General features: G+C 39.5%; 1 protein-coding gene across 8 annotated transcripts in view; it reads left to right on the forward strand.

Annotated features, from left to right (window-relative positions):
• Positions 1 to 20,775, forward strand: part of LOC121959156 (calcium-activated potassium channel subunit alpha-1a) — a 111,836-nt gene extending 91,061 nt beyond the window's left edge. For 4 of the 8 annotated variants that reach the window (XM_088069979.1, XM_088069978.1, XM_088069981.1 and 1 more), the window contains 10 exons: positions 3,609 to 3,732; positions 4,712 to 4,936; positions 6,243 to 6,435; positions 8,400 to 8,513; positions 8,747 to 8,839; positions 9,809 to 9,939; positions 11,966 to 12,160; positions 12,981 to 13,099; positions 13,213 to 13,425; positions 18,531 to 18,692. In XM_088069979.1, coding sequence (XP_087926105.1) covers positions 3,609 to 3,732; positions 4,712 to 4,936; positions 6,243 to 6,435; positions 8,400 to 8,513; positions 8,747 to 8,839; positions 9,809 to 9,939; positions 11,966 to 12,160; positions 12,981 to 13,099; positions 13,213 to 13,425; positions 18,531 to 18,552 — 1,429 coding nt within the window. In that variant the 3' untranslated portion in view covers positions 18,553 to 18,692. Of the gene's footprint in view, positions 1 to 3,608; positions 3,733 to 4,711; positions 4,937 to 6,242; positions 6,436 to 8,399; positions 8,514 to 8,746; positions 8,840 to 9,808; positions 9,940 to 11,965; positions 12,161 to 12,980; positions 13,100 to 13,212; positions 13,691 to 16,986; positions 17,016 to 18,530 lie in introns of all 8 variants that reach the window. The other 4 variants (XR_015774971.1, XM_088069984.1, XM_088069985.1 and 1 more) reach the window with 4 other exon arrangements.
• Positions 20,776 to 23,701: the final 2,926 nt, after the last annotated feature.

Consider the following 23,701-nt stretch of genomic DNA (forward strand, 5'->3'; position numbering starts at 1 on the left):
TCTACTTGCCATGCTAATACAGTATACAGTACAGGTGGATGTGTTATTTCATCTTGTCTGCTGCCTCCATGCTGGAGAGGGATTCACTGCGGTAGCCTAAGGGATACTTCATCGCAACAAGCCGAGAAAAAAACATCTGGGTGTATACTATATCAAATGAGTTTTTACAGGACCTGCGGTCTCAAGGCCTTTGTAAATAAGTAATGATCAACAGATTGGCTGTGGGTTTTGAAGAGCATGCCTTTGTCAGTTTGCATGATGGGGAGGATTTTCAAAGACTTTGCCTGCCCTCACTACTTGTGCAGCGTTACAGTCAGCTAGTAGTGCAGTGATGCCGAAATAGAAAATTTACATAATATGCATGTTTAGCTTCTACTTTGTGTCTCTCTCAGCTGTCATTACGCTCTTCTAGAAGACACCTGGCTTTATGTTTTGCGGTCGTGACGTGTGAAGTCTTGTCAAACATGTCATCTTACCACTAAAGTCGTGAATTATGCTGCTGATCATTTTGAATGTTTAGAAGTGCGGAGAAGACACTTGCAGACGCCTCTGCTCTGTGTAATGAAAAGAAGCGCACAAAAGACGGAAGTGGTGGAGGCAGAAATGTCTCCTGTTTCCAGATGTATCAGCAAACTAACACGTCCTGTCTGGAACTTAGCAATGACGACCTCACTGAAATTAACACCATTTCCACAGGCTCCTTGATGGGTCATAAGACACATCTAATTGTGGGATGTCACAACGCGTTCGGTCACATCAGAGTGTGCCATGACATACACGTCATGTCTGCTACAGGACGGCTGAGGCAATTGGCAGTGCGGGATAGTGACAGGCCGTCACGGCTGACAGTGAGCGATAGCTATCCTGGCAGAGCTCTGCCTCACCAGTCATCTTCCACAAGGACAAACTGAAGTGACAGCGGCTCCACTGAGTGAGTGGTGAAACATTCGACTTCTGATGAAATATTTAGCCCGGGTGTAAAACCACTAAATGCTTTCACTCTTATTAGAACTTGTATTTCAGACTCGCGCAGAAGCCGATGATGTAGAAGGTTATAGAAGACGATGAAAATGGCTGAATATATTAATTTGTTGATTTACGGGAGATTTGTTAACATAGACATCTTTTATTAAGCCGCTTCATTCAGTTTTATACCGATGTGAATTGATTGGGTTTTGGACCGCAACTTGAGACTTTATAGACTTTGAATCATAATAATGCGGAAGGGTATTGCTGCCACATCAGAAAAAAAAAAAAAATGAAAACGTATCAGTATTAGGTAATAAATGTTTGATTTAACAAGATTTTTTGTCATGTTATACAAATTTATCACGTTAGAACAAAAAACTCTTGTCAACACAAGATACTATATTTCCTGTCAGTGTAAAATGTGTTTTATGTTAAAACATGATAATTTCATGTTATGATAAAATGTTTCATGTTATAATGTGATAAATGTATCATGTTATAATTAAAAACATTTTATGTCAGTTAACAAAAAATTTTTGACCTCATTACCTGATACAGATTATCGGTGTGGCAACATTACACCTCCATATAATATAAATTAATTGAAATACAGTTTTGTATTTTTCAGCAACATTGCTTGAAAACATTGACACTTTTCACGTTTTAAAATAATTTTTATCTAGTTTTACCCACAGAATCTAATGTGCACATTTTATCAGAATTTCTTTGACAGATGTGATTCTGAGAAGTAGAAAACAGCATTTCCTTCTCCGACTATACTCCCATTCTTGAAAGGACATCCAGGTCTTGCCTAAGGGTGTATAAGCCCAAGGCGGGCTTTTTTGGCTTCAGTCTGTCGGAGCCTGAGGGATGGTAGTTTCAGCTGACACTTTCATGCATACTTAACATGTTACTTAGAGAAGCATTCTTTTAAGTACTCACGTGGATTAAAGCGATGCTCTTCTTATGGGGAGAAGGCCTGAAGTATTTAAAAGGTTTCGGAAAGAGACGGAGGGCGACTGTCTGAGCTTCAGATGATAACGTCTTCAACCGTGATCTGATCTGAAGTCAGTTTAGCGCAAAGGGAATTGTGTTGGACAGCACCCGGCCTCCGTGGTTAGCATTGTTGCTACTGTAGCTGGTGGTGTTCGACCATTGCTTCGACCATGTTCTCCTTTTGTGTGTGCGAGTTCCCTCCAAAGTCCAAATACATGCAGGGGAGGTGATTAGAAATAATAAATATCAGCTTTTGGTTGAATCATATTGTGACGACCTGACAAATTGTCTTATCTTTTTACAAAATTTTGATTTCCATATTATTGATACCAAGCTAACTCTCATTACAAAATTGGAATTAAAAGCTTTCATCCACTCATGGACGAGAGGCTCATGACAGCGCAAGATGTAAACGTTAATGGCGTCATCCTCAGGGGAGCAAGATGAACTAACAGTAGATGCATGTTACCGTCTTTATGCTGATACAGTTGGTGGGTGTAGTTTGGTTAAAAGAAAATAGTTCCTACATGAAACTGTTCACAGCAATGTCTGGTGATTACTTTGAGTAACTGGGTCATGATTTCAGAAAACTTTGAGCATCACATTTTCCATATATCCCCAAAAGTCAGCATATCACACCAAAAAAAATTAGACTGATAAATAGCATGACAGATAAGAGGAAAAATATGTATCTTTTGGTTTGGGGGATAGCTATCTTATTTATGCAAATTAGTCGACTAATTTATTGTAGGTTTTTCTATTTTTGTGGGGGTGGGGACTCTTGAGAAGCAGGAGAGGTAAACAGCAAACAAAATATAACAGTCTTATATTTTATTTCTTTGAGTTCTGTAAAAGCTCATATTACTCTGACCAGAGCAAGCGCGGTACAACAGCAGGTACTTCTGTTGGACGAACACGTTAGTGGTCAGCGTTGGGTGGGATGAAGCTCACCACAGCGCTCGGTGAAATTAGTTTATGTAGTTCTGATGCTCTGTTTAAACATTGATACCCTTCACTTCAAACAGCAAATATGATTGGGCAAATATGCTGAAATATTTAAAGTCTGGTCTGTTAAAGCTTTTACCACGCAGCACACTACGTCAAAAGCTGTATGCAGTAAGGGGGCGTAATTGCATCTCCGTGCTCATGCCAGTCAACGCAGCGTGTTGCTGCCATCTCCTTCCGCCTGGCTGCCGCCGCTGATGTCACTCTGCTTGATGACATGGCAGTTTTGTTGGCATTTCTGCAGATGGCCTCTGACAGGAATGAGCAAAGAGGGGGAAAAAAAGGATGAAGCCTCCTTTTTGACTTGTTTGGAGATCCCTAAATATTCTGATGGTCTATTGATTGTTTTTGACAAAAAAAAAATCTTTTTTTTACAATTTTACTCAATTTAACATCATTTGTGATCTGAATGTTTTCTTGTTGATTTATACACATTCAGTTTGTTTTGAAAGGTTCTGTGCTAAAAGAAGAATCCTATATATTATTATTTCTGTCTGCCTGTGAATTATATCCTCAGATTTAACATGTTACAATTTAGCTTTAATAGTCAAATGCCAATAATTAGTTCATTTAACCCACATTTACTGTGTCTGATGGTGCTCTTTCTTTCCCTCCCTCCCGTCTTTTTGTTGGATTAGACATGACCCGCTCCTCATCCCGGGGAACGAGCAGATTGAGAGCATGGACGAGAACGTAAAGAAATACGACTCCACAGGGATGTTTCACTGGTGCCCGTCCAAAGACATCGAGAAGGTCATCTTGGTGGGTTCTGCTCTTTTACTCGGCACACGTCATTTGTCCCTGTCATTGTTTCTGCCTGGTGACAGATGTGTCATGTCACAGAGCACCATCAGAGGTTGACAGGGCACTTAAACACTCTGTAATGAGGTGTTTGACATGTCATTTGCTATATGGGGTCCCTGCACATAGAACGTTCCTTGTAATAATACATATGCCATTTTTCAAATTACTTTCATAGTCTATTGCAGTCATGAACTTCATATATTTTACTGGGTGAGTAGGCAACTGAAAGAAGAGGAAGCACTATCAATGTAGAAATGCCAGTTTATGCCACATTTTATGTCACAAACATTTTTTTATGCCTCTGTTCTGGTACTAGCTGTGGCCTGAGGCATTTTGTTTTCAGGTTGTCTGTCCATCCCATTATTGTAAACATGATGTCTTAGAGCGCCTTGAGGAAATTTCTTCAGATTTAGCACAAATGTCCACTTGGACTCAAGGATGAACTGATTTGATTTTGTTGGTCATAGGTCAAAGATCGTGGTCATGGTGACCTTGCATTCGTGTCATTCTTGTGAAACCTAAAGTTTACTGTGATGTTGCGTTCATTGCATTCTCATGAACGTGATATTTCAAGAGGGCCTTGAGGAAACTTCCTCAAATTTAGCGTAAACATGCACATGACGTGAGAATGAATTGATTATAATTTAGTGGTCAAAGGTTTTGGCCATAACTTGGGGATCCATTTGCTTATAATGACAAAATTTCACTCAAATATCTAATATGATAAATTGATGAAGAAATTATATTTTATATCCAAAAGGTTAAAGTTAAACTTTACTGTGACATCATAAAAACTGCAAAAAACACTTTCCTTCTGGCCATTACCCAACATCATATCTCGTCATTTGGGTATATACTAAAATGGTGACAGTAATCTTAGGTCCTCACCTTGAAACACTGGGTATACGGTTTAACCATCATTCTTACTTTCTTACAGACCCGCAGTGAGGCAGCCATGACTGTTCTGAGCGGTCACGTGGTCGTGTGCATATTCGGAGATGTGAAATCAGCGTTGATTGGCCTCCGTAACTTTGTCATGCCTTTGAGAGCGAGCAACTTTCACTACCACGAGCTGAAGCACATCGTGTTCGTTGGCTCACTTGAGTATCTGAAGAGGGAGTGGGAAACTCTTCACAACTTTCCAAAGGTCTCCATTTTACCCGTAAGTACAACAAAATCACCCATTTGAAATATTCATCTACTTTAACAAGTTTGACAAAATAAACAATCGTATCTCCTAAGAAATACGATTACTTGCAACTATTTGCTTTTGCAAATATGTTTTTAGCAAAAATAAAGCATCCACCTCTTTAGTCCATCCTAAAACATCCCAAAAACTTTCCTAGACATTACCCAAACAATGTTTTCTGATGACTTTGGCGATCTCTGACTTTTCCTCTGGAGCAACCAGGAGTTTGACATTTGTGTTTAGAAATATCTCAACAACTGTTGGATGGATTATTGGGAATTTTGGTACACATGTACCCCTAAAAATGCATTGTGATAAGTTTGGTGATCCCTTATACTTTCCTTTAGCACCATCATTAGGTCAAAATTTAAAAGCAAAAGCTGTTTTACAGGGGTCCCTTAACCTCTGACCTCAAGATAGTTAGATAAACAAATGGGTGCTGTAGGTATCCATGAGTCTCCCCTTTACACACGTCCACCTTGTGATAGTCCCATGCAGTTTTTTGCCGTCATCTGATTTCTAATCAAGACAATCTGGTAAGAATTGCTTTACCTTGTCAATATGGACTTCCAAAATGTTTTGAAATGCAAAATAATGGAATTGAAAACATCATTAAAAATGCGATAAACTATAAAAAAAATCTCTAATTAGTCCAGATTTTAAAAATTAATCATTTGACAGCCCTTTTTTTTAAATCTTGTGTGTGTTCCTGTTTTACCATTCAGCGTACCCTCTCCGTGATCGCAGACGGAGCTCTCCATGAGAACAGTTCTGTCCACTTGAATTTATTTGTGGCGGTAGATGTTTTGATAGTTGTGGCTCGCCACAAATAATGGTGGTGTGGGAAACCCTGCTACTCGCTGGACCTTTAAGCAACTCAAAGCACATGGTTAAGATTAGTAAAGGATTATGGTTTTGGCTAAATATGAAGCTGACTTGAAGCACAGGACAGGACAGCTTTTTTAATATTTAACCAAAACCAAGAGCTTTCTAGAATTAAATTGTTTCAGTAGCTTAAACTTAACAACATGTGGGATGCAGGTTAAACAAAGTTTTTTTTTTTTTTTACCATTGACTACGACCATCAATCTGTGATTCATGATTAAGATTAAATTAAGTTTCTTCCAGAATATATTGACGAAGTGATTTAATAGTGTATGAAAGGGTTGACATCATGCTCAAAAATGAAAATTGCAATTTAAAAGTTGCTACATTTTCATTTACCTCTCTGTGTCATATAGGTGAGATTACAAATTCTCTCCTTCACTTTCTCTTAAAGGGCACACCGTTGAGTCGGGCAGATTTGAGGGCTGTCAACATCAACCTCTGCGACATGTGTGTCATCCTGTCAGCCAATCAGAACAATATTGACGATGCATCACTGCAGGACAAAGAATGCATCTTGGCGTCACTCAACATCAAATCCATGCTGTTTGACGACAGCATCGGGGTCTTGCAGGCTAATTCCCAAGGTAAGGAGCGCCCTATCATAGTTCACTGCACCGCCTGGAAGGGACAGGGCCCTGGCACAGAGAATATCCCTCACTGGGAGTTGCCTTGCTGACCTGGTGTCACTGCGTTTGACAGTAAACCCTACTGACTATTCCTCAGGTTACTGTAACAACTGGTTTCTTCACAAACCTAATTGGTGGCAACAAGCACAGCGTTGGCACAAAAGCCGTACCTGGTTTACACACTTGTTTATTTTCCATATATGATGCTACTTTGTCAAAGAAAAAAAAGAGTCCATTATTTATGAATATTGCATGTTACAGCTACTAAGGCACTCAGTGTAGATGGCCTTCAGTAATGGTCATTCTCTGGCATTGAGAGAAATGCTTTTAGAAACCTTTTGACCCGAGGAGAGAGAGAGAAAAAAAAATGCCTGCCAATTTCATTATTTCTCTAATACATGTATGACCTAACATTCGCCTTAGTCAGCAGGAAGTGATGGATGTCAAAACATGGCCTATGTATAATACATACAGCATCACTGATTTAATGTGCTTACTTGTCAGTCTGAGGAAAGCAAGGAATGTCAAGTCAATTTGAATTCAATCTTGCGTCACTTATTTTCTATTTCATGGCTCCATACTGTACATGTTTTTTTTTTGTGTAAAAGGTTTCCATCTCCATGCACACACAATCTAAGGGAAACAAAATGAGCAGTATGTCACATCTATTATATATATTGACTAATATTGGACCTTGTCAAGAATACGGTAACATCGCACTCAGCAACTTTATGCTTTAGCAGTGGCCAGGAATGAATAGCCCCGGTGTATTAGTTCTGCTGATATGCCTGTTTGTAGCCTCTGATAAAGTATTGAATATTGCAGGCTGTTCTCATGCACTGTTAGTGGGTATACCTACAAAACGTAATGCATCAGAATTTATGCATAAACCACATATTCATCAGCCAGTAATTCATACACAGCTCTCTTAATCGGGAAGGGTGTGATCACATGATAAATGCGCTAATGGAAGTAAAGAGGGAAGAGGAATAAACAGCAAAAGTCTGCGTAAGGAGTCAGGTTTGGGTGGTGGATGGGTCAAATAAACACAGGATTTTTCCCCAGGAGACTTTAGTTTTTGTCCTGTGTAAAACCAAGTGAACTTTGAGTTACTTTACCATTCGTCGTCACCATGGTTCTCTTTTAATACCTAATTTGCACATCTCTGTCAAATACATAACATGACAGTGACCAACCATTTTCATTATCCTTAACATATGATACATGACAACACCAAACCATGTTTTTGTTCTAAAACCTAACTGATATAACTTAACTTTCCTAAAACATTTCTCTGTCATGTTACGTGAAGTACCAAACGTGATGACACGCAACCATGGTTTTTGTTTTTTTTAAGAAACCTAACCTACACAAATTTACTTTCAAAAACCTAAACTGCGCATCTTTACTTGCCAAAGCCTGACCTACAGGTTTTTTTTTAAATAAAAAGCACATAATGTAATGTTCAACCATGTTTCTTGGCTGTCTGGTGGCTTAGTGGATTAAGCAGGTGCCCCATGAATGATGGCACTGTCTGTGCTGCAGTGGTCGCAGGTTCAAATCCAGCTTGAAGCCCTTTGCTGCATGTCATCCTCTCTCTCCCCCTTTCACACTGCTGATCTGTCCTAAAACATGTTTTGTTTCCTAAACTTAACCTACGTAACCTAACTTTTCTAGACATAAGCTATGTAACCTTACTTGCATAAACCTGGGCTGCGTACATTAAGTATGTAATGTGACAATACCCAACCATGTTTGTTTTCTTAAACCTAACCCTCTACACATTAAGTAACTAACATAATTTCTGAGCAATAATTTATCAGATGTCATACAAATTAGATACATTGCCTGTTTGTAGCCTCTGATGAGGTCATGAATTTTGCATTAATTGACGTGCTTTATTTATGTGTGTGTCCATTTAGGCTTCACACCACCAGGGATGGATAGATCGTCTCCTGAAAACAGCCCTGTCCATGGATTAGTGAGGCAGACGTCTGTCACAACTGGAGCAAATATCCCCATCATAACAGAACTAGGTACGCTTGCTGCTTCATATTTGTATCAGCTGAGTGATATGCAAGCTCTACTGTTGCATGTTTTTTTTGTCAGTTAAATAGTTGTAAACACATCTGAAAACACAATTTCTGCAATTAGAGGCTGTCAACACTTGATTAATTGTACTAAAAGTCAGTTTTTATGTTTTGTTTTGGGGTTTTTTTGTCCCTTGTTGACATGCTCCAGTAACTGTTTTTCCTCAACACTTGTCTAGCACCATTAGCAAAGCCAGGCAAAAAACCGCCTGTGATTTCATTCAGTCAGGATAAAAGCAGTGGGACCAGCATACAAATGATAACTGAGCTGGGTAAGAAGTGCCTCTGTCCTGTACTGCAGTGTTGTAACTGCTGCTGCCTCCATATCAGCTTTCTTTTGATTTCTCTCGCTGCACAAGAGGCTCAGTCCATTCCCATGGCATCACTTTGAGCACATTTTACCCTTGGTTCTGGTTGAAATTGCCTGTCTTGTTTTGGCCCCTTATCTCAAAGCAAAATTTTTCCCTTTTATTTTTCTAAGAATTACAAGGCCTTTGATCCCTCAGAAGTCCTTGTGGCTGTTTTCATAGCATCTTCTGTCGGATCACATTCTCTGGCCCGTGCCCTTCTTTCATCTCAGCCCTGTCGATATGACTGACATTTATTTCTGTCCTCACAGAAGTAGCAGTTCTCCAACTAAATTTTACATCATTACTTTCTTCCAGCTACTGCATGTGTTTTTGTGCTCAAAGACATCTTCAAAGAAGGTTCTGGGGCAATGAGATACTTTCATTTGTTTTGACACGCAAGTACAAGTAATTGGAAGTTCTGTCTTGGATTTACAAGACAAACAATGGCATATTGGTGTTTCTGATACTGGCTTCAGGAGGACTTTGGATCAAGGCCTGAAGCTTTGACAATATGCATGGTGTCATGAGTGTGCATGGCCTGGATATGGAATGTGGCAGAGGCAAGTAGGCCACAAGGCCGAACGAAAATACTAGACAAGGTTTTGTTTCAGTCGCTTAAAACAAAAAATACTGTTTTGTCCAAATTCTGAATGAAGAAATTAAGGAGAATTTGTTTTCTATTACAGTCCATATCTGCTGCTTCTGTTGTTCACAACCACTGTACCTCTGTGTCTTCCTCTTCACTTGAATCAAATAGTTGCCTGAATTATGCTTAAGCACACAATCCATGCTTTTTTTTAATCACAAAATAATTCCATGGGATCTTGTTTGTCGTGAGGAAAATGAACACGAAGAGTTTAAAATAAGTGAAATGCATGTTGATCTCCACAGTGAATGATTCGAACGTTCAGTTCCTGGACCAAGATGACGACGACGACCCTGACACAGAGTTATACCTCACCCAGCCTTTTGCCTGCGGGACAGCCTTTGCCGTCAGTGTGCTGGATTCCTTAATGAGTGCTGTAAGTCAGAATTGATTTAGCTTTTAGACAATATTATCTTATCATAGAGGTTTGGGTTCCAACACATTTTGCATTTAAAAATTGCACACTTTTCCAAATTCAACATTTAAGTAAAAAAAAAAAAAAAGCTAGAGATCAGTTAGGTAAATAAATAGTTTTAAATCCAACCTTTAATATGTGTTACTTTCTGACTAAGTAGGCTATTGTATTGCCAAATTATTGCTGGAAGATTATAGGCAACTACTGTAGCTCATACAAATCAGTTATAACCAAACCCAAATGAGTTTGTCCACCTGGGTTTGGTGATAATTAAGTTTCACAGGAAATAAACTAACTGGTGACATCTCTACTCCAATCATTTTCCCCTAACACACTGAATAAAAACTATTATACTGTTGCCCCCCCATATTTTCTTATCTCTAATATAAGGACTGAAAAATTAGTTGAAAAAGTCAAATTGAATTTTCATGGCATTTGTGCAGCCTGGTTTATTCACCGCAGCCATAAAAGTATGGTGAAAATGTCGGCTGCCTTTGATTTGACGTATTACCTATGAATGAACTAAAGTATAGAGCTAAAGAGGTCTTTAGGAAGAATCAGCTCATCACTGAGACACTGTTACTTCTCCTTTATATACTTTTTCTTACTGTATCTCAATAAAAAAAACTGTAAAGGGAGCTGAAGTGTGGACCTTCCTCTGTTCAGTGTTTGCACTTTAATGTGGTTCCAGCACCTTCAACGTTTTTATGGATGTGCGCATTTTTAACTTTTTGCACATTTCCTACACATCATATCAGTGTTTTAGAGTGATGTAGTGCATAAGATGAGACCTGCAAAGCTGCAGACCACTGTTTGAGACCAAGAAAATTCAGTGTGATTTAGTGAGTCGTTGCTGTGTTTCCAGCAACTTTTTAGGTGCTAAACGTGGGTGTGTTTAGCACCATGTTGCTGTTTTTCAAGCAGGAATTAGTGCCACAAAGAACTGGTTGTGACATACTGAGACATCACTGTTTACTTTCGAGATAGTGACCAAAAGCATTTGTTTTTCACTCAGACATTGCAGGCATAGAGTGTACGTTCAGTCGCACACCGTACTTCTTGCTTTTCTTTGGGTGACATCAGACTTGCTCTGGCCTGTTTTTTACAGTGGTGAAAATGTTTGCTGCTTGCTCCAAATATATGAATTTCATATTTTAGAAAAAAGAATAGAGGCAATAGTGTGGAAACAAATATTTTTCCAAACTTACCCAGTCCTGGAAATTACTAAAATCAAATTCTATTCTGCAGTGTAGGAATCGCGAGGTTTTTGTGAAGTGAAACGGGATAAAATATCTGTCAGCGATTTTAAATATTTAAAGAAATCTCATGTTTTGATATCAGCCCTCCAAAAAACAGAGCGACTCCCTGCTCACATTAAAACAATAGCTGAGAAGACTGTAACTTGTAGTAGCTATGATGGCTTCACTTGTCTGCCTTTCAGTTTGAGTGAGATTAGAACAAAGCTGGCCTCAAGTGCGCTCCCGTGTAGACAAAGGTAATGCTACCTAATGGACAGCCCTCATCCATCATCTTAGTCAATAGTGCTGTCAGCAGTCGGGGGAGGTGTCACTGTGCTGTACAAGCAGGTGGAGACAAGAGACTGCCGTGCAGACATTTGCCCTTGTTAAAAATCAACTAAACAGTAACTTGGTTGGAAATAAAAATGTACCAACTTCTCTGAGGAAAGTTTGGGCTGAACATGCAGTTTGTAGAACTGACTTTTTAACTTAATTGCTATTTAGCTGTGAGAAATGGCTGGTCAGCATGAGTGTGTACATGGACTTTGTGTGTCTGTCTCTGATGGGAGTGAGAGTAACCTGCAGTAATTGGACTCTCCAGTCTTTTTAGTCGGTGTGCACAGCAATGTGACACAACAGAGCGGGTTAGATAGCACCATTCGGCCTGGTTGGCACTTTGAGAAGGTGCAGTTGTGACTAAGGTGGCATTTGCTGAAGGATTTACCCCCTCTCTACCTTCATTCCTTTAGACATACTTCAATGATAATATCCTCACCTTGATCCGGACGTTGGTAACAGGCGGGGCGACGCCGGAGCTGGAGGGGCTGCTGGCAGAGGAGAATGCATTACGTGGCGGCTACAGCACGCCACAGACGCTGGCGAACAGGGACAGGTGTCGCGTGGCACAGCTGGCCTTGTACGACGGGCCCTTCGCCGACCTCGGGGTAAGTGACTGGTCTTGTCACCTAAAGGCTAAGCACATCTTTGTCTGCTTGTGTTGTTGGAGTTGACTTTAGTGAAGAGATTCAGACTAACAGGGACGGCTGTGATTCAGAGCTGAGATGAGAAACAGGGATTGTATTTCCAAAATAGGTGAGTTCTGTGACGGTGAAATTCAGAGTTTCAATCGAATGAACTCATCTTTATAAGTTTATACGTTTATCATATTTGTACAGTATAACCATATCCATATGTGTTTCCCAATTTAAAACTGAAAAGGATGGAGTAAAATTGCAATTATTAACAGTTAAACTAAAATATATGACTAAAGTCCATACAGATATATAGTTAATTTAAGTTTTATACATAAGCAGTATTTTATATACTATATTGCATGTCAGTATAAGTAAATTTCAAGAAAAACTGATTTTTAGTTTAAAGTACTTTATTGTCACATGTAAAATAATCAGAGAACCAATTGTTGACAGTAAAAAAAAAACTTATATCTCCAGAAATGCTCATTCTATATGTATAAAATGAAAATCATGCAAGAAAAAAAATATTATGAACTTAAGATGTAAAATATTGCAAAGTTAAAATATGACATAAATAACAATTGTGGTGGACAGAAATTGCAAACAATAACCTTGGGTGACCTCCTTGAAACTGTTGATTTTATAGATCTTCTTTGCTGCTGGAGAAAACAAAATTTGTGTTAAGCATCATCGTTTCACAGACATGGGTGTAAACTCTATGTGCAACTTGAATGATGTGCAGAAGCATACAGCTGTGAGGCCATAATTCTAGTTTGTCACTGTATTGCAGGATGGTGGCTGTTATGGTGACCTGTTTTGTAAAGCCCTGAAAACGTACAATATGTTGTGCTTTGGCATCTATCGGTTACGAGATGCTCATCTAAACACACAAAGCCAATGCACCAAACGGTGAGTACATACCTAATGTGTTTTTACATTTAGATGCCCAAAACAGCCTTAAAAGAGACATTTGTTTCAACCTTTCAACCAATTTACCACGGGGCCTTCCTTCTGTCCTGTAGGTATGTCATAACCAATCCACCATATGCGTTTGAGCTGGTGCCCTCAGACCTGATATTCTGCCTGATGCAGTTTGACCACAACGCTGGCCAGTCTCGAACCAGCCTTTCCCACTCCTCCCATTCGTCCCATTCCTCCAGCAAAAAGAGCTCCTCCGTCCACTCTATCCCAACCACCAACCGCGCCAAAAGCAGGGACTCAAGAGACAAACAAAAGTATGTGCCACTCTAAAGCTCTCTGATGTCTTTGTCCGTGAACAGTGCCTGCCAGCAGTTACTGTCCTGTGTGTCCTTTTGCAAACAGACTGTAACTTGTCTGAATGTCTATGTGTGTTTGTTTTTCTGAGTGTGTATGTGTGTCTTACTTGTTTGTCTCGAGTTTGACAACTCCATGCAGTAAAGAACAGTGTGGTTTGTCCCATGGCATAGGAAAAAGTAGGCAACCACAAGGGCTTCTGTGTTTCCTGGGGGCCGCCAAGCAGTGAGTTTTTTGGATTTTTTTTCCATCCATGTACATGTTTTATGCCAAGAACTACAGTGAACTTTTACCAGGGCTGTAAGTAACTCTGTCATTCTTGAGCAGCAGTTTGTTTTTTTTTTAAATGACATTCTGTTATGATGCAACATATTCTTTTTGTTTCAGACAACCATCCAAAAAGCCCTGTCCATGTCCCTTTTAAGCAGTTAAAAGGGACATGTTTGAATCAACACATTGTGTTTATAGTAAACTTTGAAACACATAAGAAAAGGGCTTTGTTGTGATTGTTTCTACAACTGAGCCAGATTTTGTTATTATTGAAAATGTCGGTAGGCCTGTCACGATAAGTGCTTTTTTGGATGTTATATTGTCCCAGAAATAATTTCAATGATATTAGTCATTTTGAGACCATTTTATGCCACTGTTATGATAATGTAATAGCATAATAGATTATGCAGAATACATATATATGTTTATCTTAAAACTATACATCAACATCTGTTAAGATAAGCCCAAAATTACTTAATTTGAGGCTTAATACCAACAATTATCAAAGTCATGTGTATATATTGTATGCTAAGTCAATAATATAATTATCGTGGCAGGCCCAATGTCAGTGCTAATTTCACTGCAGTGTTCTTACCTGCACACGTACAGGGCAAACTCCAACACGTGATTAAAACTTCCAGTTTGAGATGAAACCATCCTGACTAAAATGTTAAGGCCCCTAAAAGTAAAAGAAAGTGTTTTTATATGTGTGGTATGGATTGAAACATTATTCAATACAACAGAATATGTGACTTCAGAGTAGGATGGCGCAGGCATTTACAGACCTTTAGTTTACTTATACTGTGCTTTTTCTTGTTAATTACTATCACGTCTGTAATGAAGGTCACCGTGTTTCTCCGTCTTATAACATTCCAAGTTTTACACTGTTGAAACTTGCTTGTTTTGTTTAAATTAAAATTGAACCTTACTGTACTTGAACTGCACTTTAAATTATATGTCTTAAAAGTTTGCAGTATGTCATGTCTATGAAATACTGAAACTCTTAATGCTTTTTGACCCATTAACATTCAAATGCTATACTTAAATGTTATTTGCCACCATGAAGTATTAATTATGTCAAGATATTTGCAAGTAGAAAATGTCACAGTTATCAATAAAGTTACACCACCATTATAATTACTTTTTCTTACTCTATATTTGTTGAGCTTTTCAAGCCATATTAGTAAAAATTTCAACAACATGGTTATTCCTACTTGGTGGATCACCAGAAGTTAGCATATTGGGGTATCCCAGCTCCTTGACTGCATCTTTCAGTTCTGTCTGTGAAAATCACGAACAAAGTCTTTAGCATGCCACATTATGGCAGAGCAAAGTGCAGAACTACAGATCCTTCTGTAAAATTTTAAATCAAAGGCGTGTTTGTCAATGTAATATAAAACATCATAGTATAGTATGTTGAAAACATGTAGTCAAATACGTCATAGTGTATTTTGTCTAAAAATGTAGTAAAAGAATGTATGTCAAAAAAAGTCAACAAAAACATCACAGTATAGTATGTAAAAAAAATGTATTCAAAAACATCATAGCATGTTGGAAAATGCGTTCAAAAACTTCATAAAAACATCAGTTTCGTGTGTGAAAAAAAGTTATAGTATGGTGAATTTTTTTTCAAAAGGTCAAAGTACAGTGTGTAATTTTTTTAAAGTCATAGTATAGTATATAGAAAAAAATGTAAAAAATGCATCATAGTATATGTTGTCAAATATGTAGTCACAAATATCATTGTATATTGAAAAAATTTAGTGAAAAATGTTATATAGTATGGCAAAAAACTAATAAAGTATGTTGAAAAAATGTTTAAAATAGTTCAGTATAGTATAGTTAAAATGCCTTGGTGAAGTGTAAGGAAAACTGTAATTAAAAAGTCATAGTATAGTATGGCAAAATAATTTCATAGTATCATTTGCCGAAAAATCTTTCCATACAGACTGTGTGGAAAGAAACTTTATGTTCGCCATCACTTCACATTTGGGTTTACCAGCCTTGTCTGGCAGCTCCAGACCTCCACCTCACAACCCTCACTACCAAAAAGGTGCCAAAGAGACAGCTCTGCTCTACTCTTCACCTGAGCACCCAAAACATACATCAGCTGACTGGATAATACAACTTTAGAGTTGATCATCCATGTTTGGTCAAGCACAATTACAACCCAAGTTTTTTTCTATGGACACTATGACAAGCACATTTTCTAATAGCAAAACACCACACAGATTAGGCCCTCCCAATAACCCCCGCGACAGTTGGTTACCCACCTTAGGCTGTCAAGTCCTCCAGCAAAAATCATGGTCTTCAGGTGGGAGCCTCTATAGGACCTGAACCAGAGACTGTAAAGACACAAACACATAATGAGTTTAAGCCTTCTACTTCGTCCACCTGGTGCCTTTAATTCACAGTAGCTCAAGAAAAGAAAAGCATTTTGACTATAGTTGGCAATACAGCAACAAGACACATTTCAGCTTCCCCCCTAAGTCATGGCTTATATATCGTTAAAAAGTACTCATGTCAATCTCTGTGTGTATTTTGTTTACAAATACTTCAACATTTTCTATTACTGATATTATATAGGGATTTTTGCAGAATCTATGGAGGTATGCCTTCATCAAGTACTTTCTAAAATAGTTTTGTTTCTGTGGGAAAATATTCACATTCAAGTATTTCTTTGATTGTTCATTCCAAAAATGGATGAGCACATTACATTTTCACAGCTGCTGAATGAACACTACAAGCTTTCTATGGTTAGTAATCTGTTCCCATTTATAATTACAAACATGTTCAGCTACACAAGTTCATTTATGTTGCATATTTCACAGAAATACATTTATTTCTACATTAAGTTTCTTGTTTGTGCTGGACAAAGGACATTAGTAACACATTTGGTTTGTTAGCTGCATGCTGCTCATTGGGTTCTGAATTACATTTAAAACATGGACAGCATCCTCCTCCCAATTGCTTTGGCAACAGGCATGGATACAGTATGGCTGCTTGATACATGCTTCAGTGGCTCAGTGCAAAGTTATGGCACTAAAAGATTTTCTGACATGATGTTTTTCTTTATTTTTTGTTGAGTTGTTGATCGCCTCCTACTGTTTAACCTACTCCGCATCCATATGCAGTGAGAGCATCTGCTGTTATACCTCTGATCATTATGCTGTGCAATTTCTGTTATTAATGGTCATCTTAGTTTTTTCCATTTAGCTTACATTTAGTGTACTACTTTCTTTTTCTCAAAGTGCAACAAGGATGAATAGAGTGGGCCAAGGTATGGAAGTGAATGATTATGCATGATGTTAAATAATGCATTGAACACGGTCATGTCCTTGCTGACATTTTGCCCTTTGAATGAAAGCCAAGTAGTTTAGTGTTTCCAAACGACTGCATCAGGAGCGCATGGTTATGACCTATGCAGTACATCTTGCTGTAGGTCTGACTGTAAAATGTGTGATTGCAACTGAATGGTTTGATGCTACTTCACTTTATTCTGTATCGAGTGATGTTTTCTAATTGGTCACATCTACTGGCATATGTGTTAATGTACTGCACCACCAATGCCTTAAGTCATGTTCATGAAAATGCATGACTGTGGACATTGCCAAGTGGATGAATCACCGGCAACACATTATGCCAGACTATGTATTTCCTTCTATAAGAAAAGAAAGTTGCATCAAGCCAAAAAGCCTGAAGCCCCTCAAAAAGATAAAACCCTTGACAGTATCAGTTATGTAGTTAAAAGTATTAACTTCTAATTTGGTGGAAGAAAGTATGAAAATTGTTTAACATGTAACCTGCATGTCTGCTGACCCAACTCCAGTCTCACTCCCAGCTCGTCAAATGCCGATGCTCGGTCAGTGGCCCTTGGCGTCAAATACAGACGCGCTTAGTCACCCTTTTGCAGCAGAATGAGATGCTCCGGTCAGCACAATTTTTCAACGCAATGAGAAACTGCTTTAGTATGAAAAGTGAGAAAGTTCATAGATGGGTCAAACAAACCCTGAACTATCACCCGTGAGACCACTGTTCTTGTCCCTTATTAAACCAAAAAGCCATATTTAATAACAGTGTTGAATGCTAGTATTTGTTACATGCTATGCTGGCAACATGACATTAAGTTAGTGACAAACGTACTTATTTTAAGCCAAACCATGATGTTTTTTCAAAACCTGGCCATGTATTATTGTTGCTAAAAGCCTAAGGAAGTAAATCTAAAATTAAGTGAATTTCACAGTTGTTTAAAGCTCATTATGAAGAGATTATGTGCATTTAACACACAAAAGCTGTACATTTCCTTTGGAAAAAACACAAAACAATGCCTGCTGAGTTAGTAAATTGACATGTTGCCCCCGAGCGTCCAAAACTAACGCTGGAGGGTACCTAGAAAGTGATGACCTGTAGGGCCACTGACCAAGCGTCTGTATTTGAAGAGTTAGACGAGAGAATGTGTTTACTGAACTTAAAACAGCATGTTCAGTGGCAGTATGATATATTTTTCAAAAAGCATTTTTGGCTATCAGATGAGTGATGGAGCCTAAAACTGGGACAGTGAGTGACACTTGCCAGTAAAAAAAAAATATCTCAGAGCTTTTTTTTTTTATCATGTCAGAATTTCTTTCTACAAACCAATTCAAAAGACTATTTCTTTTAAAATATTGAATTTCCTCCCCATGATCTGTGTCCACTTGACAAACAAACAGACACTGATATTGTAAGTGACGTCCATGTAGCATTAACTGTCTGATGTCCCTCCTCTTTGTCTCTCTGATTTTTGGTTCTTTCTCAGAAAAGACATGGTTTACAGATGAGCCAGAGAAATCCCTCCTGAGGACCATACAGATCAAGCCTGTGAATACGCTCACCATCAACCAAGTCAGTCAGTGTAAATCCACATGCAGCTTGATCCCACCCATCAGAGAAGCAGAAGACGAGTGCTGAGCTCCAGACCTGTGCCGACACCTGGACGCTCCGACTCCACGAGGACTCTTCATGTAGGTACCAGACTGGGATTTGGGGTATCTTCTCATCTGCAAACACAAATCAGTTGACATTCGATGAGCTGGACACAAATTGCTTTCCTCATTCACCTCTGCAGCACGCTTACTGTACAAGCAGATTTAGAATCATACATTAAAATTATACATGAAGACAATCATAGTCAAATGTTGCATCCTCTAAACTATGAGTTTGAACAGCTAATCTTTAGTGGTGACCAGACTCCATGACTTTTTTTGTTCCATTTTGGGGAATGAGGGTCACTTGAAGGAGAATAGCAATGTAAAAATAACCAGTGCTACAAAAAGAGGTGATTATTATAACTGGATCAAGTTTTGCAATTGTAAAAGTTGCCTTTTTTGCTGTTGACGAACAACTACTTCTACTACTGCATTTACTTTACCCAGTGTTGCAGAGTTACTCTGTACAGTATGATATAATGTGTATTTTACATCCAGCTGCGATCCCACCACAATGGCATTGTTAGTGACTGACTCTCAGTGATTCCTTTGCCATTTGGAGCTAATTCACAACATTTGTGACAGTTAAGACAGCCAGCGTCCATGTGTAAATGGCATTTGGCTCCAGCCTTATCTCTATCCATTTATATTTGTCTTATCTTTGCCTTTTTGAGTCGTGTGTTATAACTGTTTTCATGTCGCTATATGGTTGCAATGTCCAAAACCCCAGAAATCATATTAAGTAAAGCTTTTAAGTATCTGCAAAGTTTCTCCAGGGGTAAAAGGTCAGGATTTTTTTTTTCTTTTTTCTTTTTTTTTTTTTACAATAGCCAAATATGATAGAGCTGTTTTGTTGTCAACATAACCGAAAAATCTCACACTGATGGAGATAGTTGTTTTCTTAAGACACAAAAGACAGCAAAGATAAATAATTTGGTAAAGCATGGCACATCATGACACATTGGTAGATGAGTGACAGCTTCATATCGCATAAAGTGGGCATCTTAAAGTCCTCCTTTGGCTGTAAGCACTGCCTGACACAGGATTGTCTTGGAGCCCATTAAGCACTTGTATGTACTCCATGATCAATCTTAATGCCATAATCAGACAAGTTCATCCTTTTCAGATAAACAGCTCTATCATAAACACTTATTTTGGCTATGTGTTTGGATAGTTTCATTATTTTGGTTTGCATATCTGATATGTTCATCCAAAAAATGGTCTAAAGAAGCACAGATCATTTGTTTAATTTTGTACATGCATGAGTCCAGAATGCAGAGCTCAGAGTTGTTATTAATCTTGTCTTATTGAAATTATTGCTGTATTGGCACTGTTGTCACTTTACTTCAAAATCAATAGAGGGAAAAGAAGGTTAAAAACCTACAACACAAGCTTAATCCACAGAGGACTCATGTTGAATGTGAAAGGAGAGAGGTTGTGACATTTTTACTGGCACAGAGAACATCCAACCCATCCATCCCTCAGTGCCAGTAATGTGCCAGGCAGTGCTGAAGCCAACGGAGGACTCCAGAAGGCCCACTGTTGCGAGAAGGGGCTTTTAGTGTAGCCGAATTCAAGCAAAATTTGCTTTTGCTATGAATAATGTTCTTTAATTTTTGCTCAGAGACCATTTTTTTTTTAAAAATAGCCTATCTTTGAATTTCTTATACAAGGCTGTAATTCCCTGGAGATAACTAGAAAATAATTTGAAGTCTTAAAACTATTTTATAAGCAATCCATTGTCAACAGCAGAGTCTGATTTATTTTATGTACTCTTCGAAGAAATCTGTAAAGCTTAATGTAAAATATTTCTTTCTAGTGTGTTCTTGTTTGACAGTACCTGTGGGGTTGAGAGACATTCGGCATTGCAGTCTAGTTTGTGTTATTTTTGTGAATTTCTTTTTTAGCACATTGACTTGTGGATACAATGACAGTGCTAAGTTGATTTTTCTGACTATGTCATAATATCCAATAATTAATACAGTTTATTGTCTTGTACAAATAGTCTTGTACATAAAATTGTACATGATTTCATTTTGTATTTTCACAAATTAAAAGCTGATGTATTGTGTTCTACATGATGTCCTAACATTTATTTTGTCAGGCATTTCTAGGAAGTGACTGCACCTGAATGTTTGGACATGAGGCTAAGTAGAGAAAATGTCACTGGGCCTCATATTACACATGGTCATCAGGCGCAAACCTCGTATCTCCACATTTCACCATTTTAATGTTTTTTAAATTCTGTTGTTCCCCTTTTACATCTATCAGTGGGTTTTACCATTTCTCAACCAATGAAATGTATTTTAAAAAGCTTGAGACTAAACCTTGTATCTCCATTGGATCCTTTTAAAAACAAATTGTTTTCTAATTCCTGAAAAATAGCAATTCTGGAGATTGAAGGTTTGCGCCAGACAGCAGCGATATGTAACTATGTATAGAAAGCTTTCTTCTTTGATAATTAGGTTCTTTGTGTTTGCTAAACTGATTATGTGACACAGGACACCTCAGTGCACTCTCTGGATAATGTCTAAGAAAAACACTCCACATTCTCAACTTGGGGATTGAGAGGGCCCATCACGTTGCCTGCTAATGACTTCACACACCATGGCACTGTGGGAGATTGTCAGCAAGCCTCTAATATTTACAGTCTAACACGTCAAAAAGAGGCTTGATTTCCCTGATCCTTCTGCCAGCGCCACTGTCACCTTTTTAGTAAACAAGCATGTGTAGCCATCACACTATCACGCCTGATACTGTATCTATCACCTGTGAGACTTTATGCATTGATATAATGGGTGTTTGTAGAGGTTTAATGATATATGTACTGGCAATAATTATAAATGTTATTGTTATTATTATCAAATTCGTCTCTGCCGAAGAAATGTGGTCAAAAACATAGTAAAGTGCGCCATAGTATAAAATGTCGTAAAAATGTGGTTGAGGATGTCATAGTACAGTATGTCGTCAAAAATGTCATAATATGGGTTGTCGTCCAAAAACTTGGTAGTAGACCTCATAGTATAGTATGTATTCAAAAATGAAAAAAGTTTCAAAAGTACAGTATGTGGTCCAAAACTTTATAAAAACATAATGGTATAGAAAGTCGTCCACAATTGATAAAAACATCATAATATGCTATGTAATACAAAATGTGATATAAAATATTGCCTCAGGCTGTCCTCCGCAGGAAAGGAGAACTGCTGACCCAGACTGGGGATATTGTTGAACGGTGGAAGGAACACTTTTTCCTGAGCCCTGCCTTCGCTTCCTCCATGGAGGAGGCAGAGCCTGAAAACCTTCATCCGTATCCCTGGCAGAGGTCGCTGAGGTGGTCAAAAAGCTCCTCAGTAGCAAGGTGGTGGTTCCCATTTTCAAAAAGATGTACCAGAGGGTGCGCTCCAGTTATCGAAGCATCACACTGCTCAGCCTCCCAGGGAAAGTCTACTACAGGGTGCTGGAAAGGAGGCTCCCAACCCCCAACTGTCAGACGCGGCAGCAACATCCGAACCCGTGGTGGTAACCGGCGGTGAGGGATGCCGCCAAGCTGAAGAAGGAGTCCTATCGGGCCTTCTTGGCCTGTGGGACTCCGGAGACAGCAGACAGGTACCGGCAGGCCAAGCGGAGTGCAGCTACGGAGTCGCCAAGGCGAAAACCCAGGTGTGGGAGGAATTCAGTGAGGCCATGGAGAATGACTTCCGGAAAGCTTCGAAGATGTTCTGGACCACCATCCCTCGTCTCAGGAGGGGAAAGCAGTGCTCTGTCAACACTGTGTATGGTGGGGACAGTGTACTGCTGACCTTGACTTGGGATGTTGTGGATGGGTGGAAGGGTTAGGGTTAGGGTTACTTTGACGACCTCCTCAATCCCACTGACACGCCTTCCGGTGAGGAAGCAGGGCCTAGGGACTCGGGGTGGGCTCACCCATCTCTGGGGCTGAGGTTGCCGAGGTGGTCAAAAAGCTCCTCAGTGGCAGGGCCCTGGGGTTGGATGAGATCCACCCGGAGTTCCTTAAGGCCCTGGATGTTGTGGGGCTGTCATGTTTGACAAGCCTCTGCAACATTGTGTGGACATCGGGGACAGTGCCTCTGTACTGGCAGATCAGGGTGGTGGTCCCTCTTTTTAAGAAGGGGGACATGAGGGTGTGTCCCAACTATAGGGAGATCACACTCCTCAGCCTCCCTGGTAAGGTCTATTCAGGGGTACTGGAGACAAGGGCCCGCCAGATAGTCGAACCTTGGATTCGGGAGGAGCAATGTAGTTTTCGTCCTGGTTGTGAAACTGCTGACCAGCTCTGGACCCTTGGCAGGATCCTTGAGGGTGCATGGGAGTTTGCCCAACCAGTCCGGTTTGTTGACCTCAGGATTGGGTCGCTGCTTTTTGCAGATGATGTGGTTCTTTTGGCTTCATCAGGATTGGTTCGGAGCCAAGTGTGAAGCGGCCGGGATGAGAATCAGCACCTCCAAATCTGAGGCCTTGGTTCTTGGTTGGAAAAGGGTGAAGCGCCCTCCCTAGATAGGGGAAGAGATCCTGCCCCAAGTGGAGGAGTTAAAGTACCTTGGGGTCTTGTTTACAGACGAGTGAGGGAAGGATGGAGCAGGAGATCGACAGGCGGATCAGTGCAGCATCTGCAGTAATGCGGACTGCGCACCGATCTGTTGTGGTGAAGAGGGAGCAGAGCCGAAAGGCAAAGCTCTGGACTTACCAGTCAATCTTCGTTCCTACCCTCACCTGTGGCCACGAGCTTTGGTTAGTGACCGAAAGAACAAGATTGTGGGTACAAGCGGCCGAAATGAGCTTCCTCTGTAGGGTGGCTGGGCTCTCCCTTAGAGATAGGGTGAGAATCTTGGTCATCCAAGAGGAGCTCGGAGTAGAGCCCTGCTCCTCCACAAGAAGAGCCAGATGACTTGGCTTGGCAGCTAATTAGGATGCCTCCCAGATGCCACCCTGGAAAGATGTTCAGGGCACGTCCCAACGGTAAGAGATCTATTTTTTTTAAAAA

This window comes from Plectropomus leopardus, chromosome 19, assembly GCF_026936395.1.
Source record: "Plectropomus leopardus strain MGB_pleo_1.0 chromosome 19, ASM2693639v1, whole genome shotgun sequence".
In the NCBI taxonomy this organism is placed as follows: Eukaryota; Metazoa; Chordata; class Actinopteri; order Perciformes; family Serranidae; genus Plectropomus; species Plectropomus leopardus.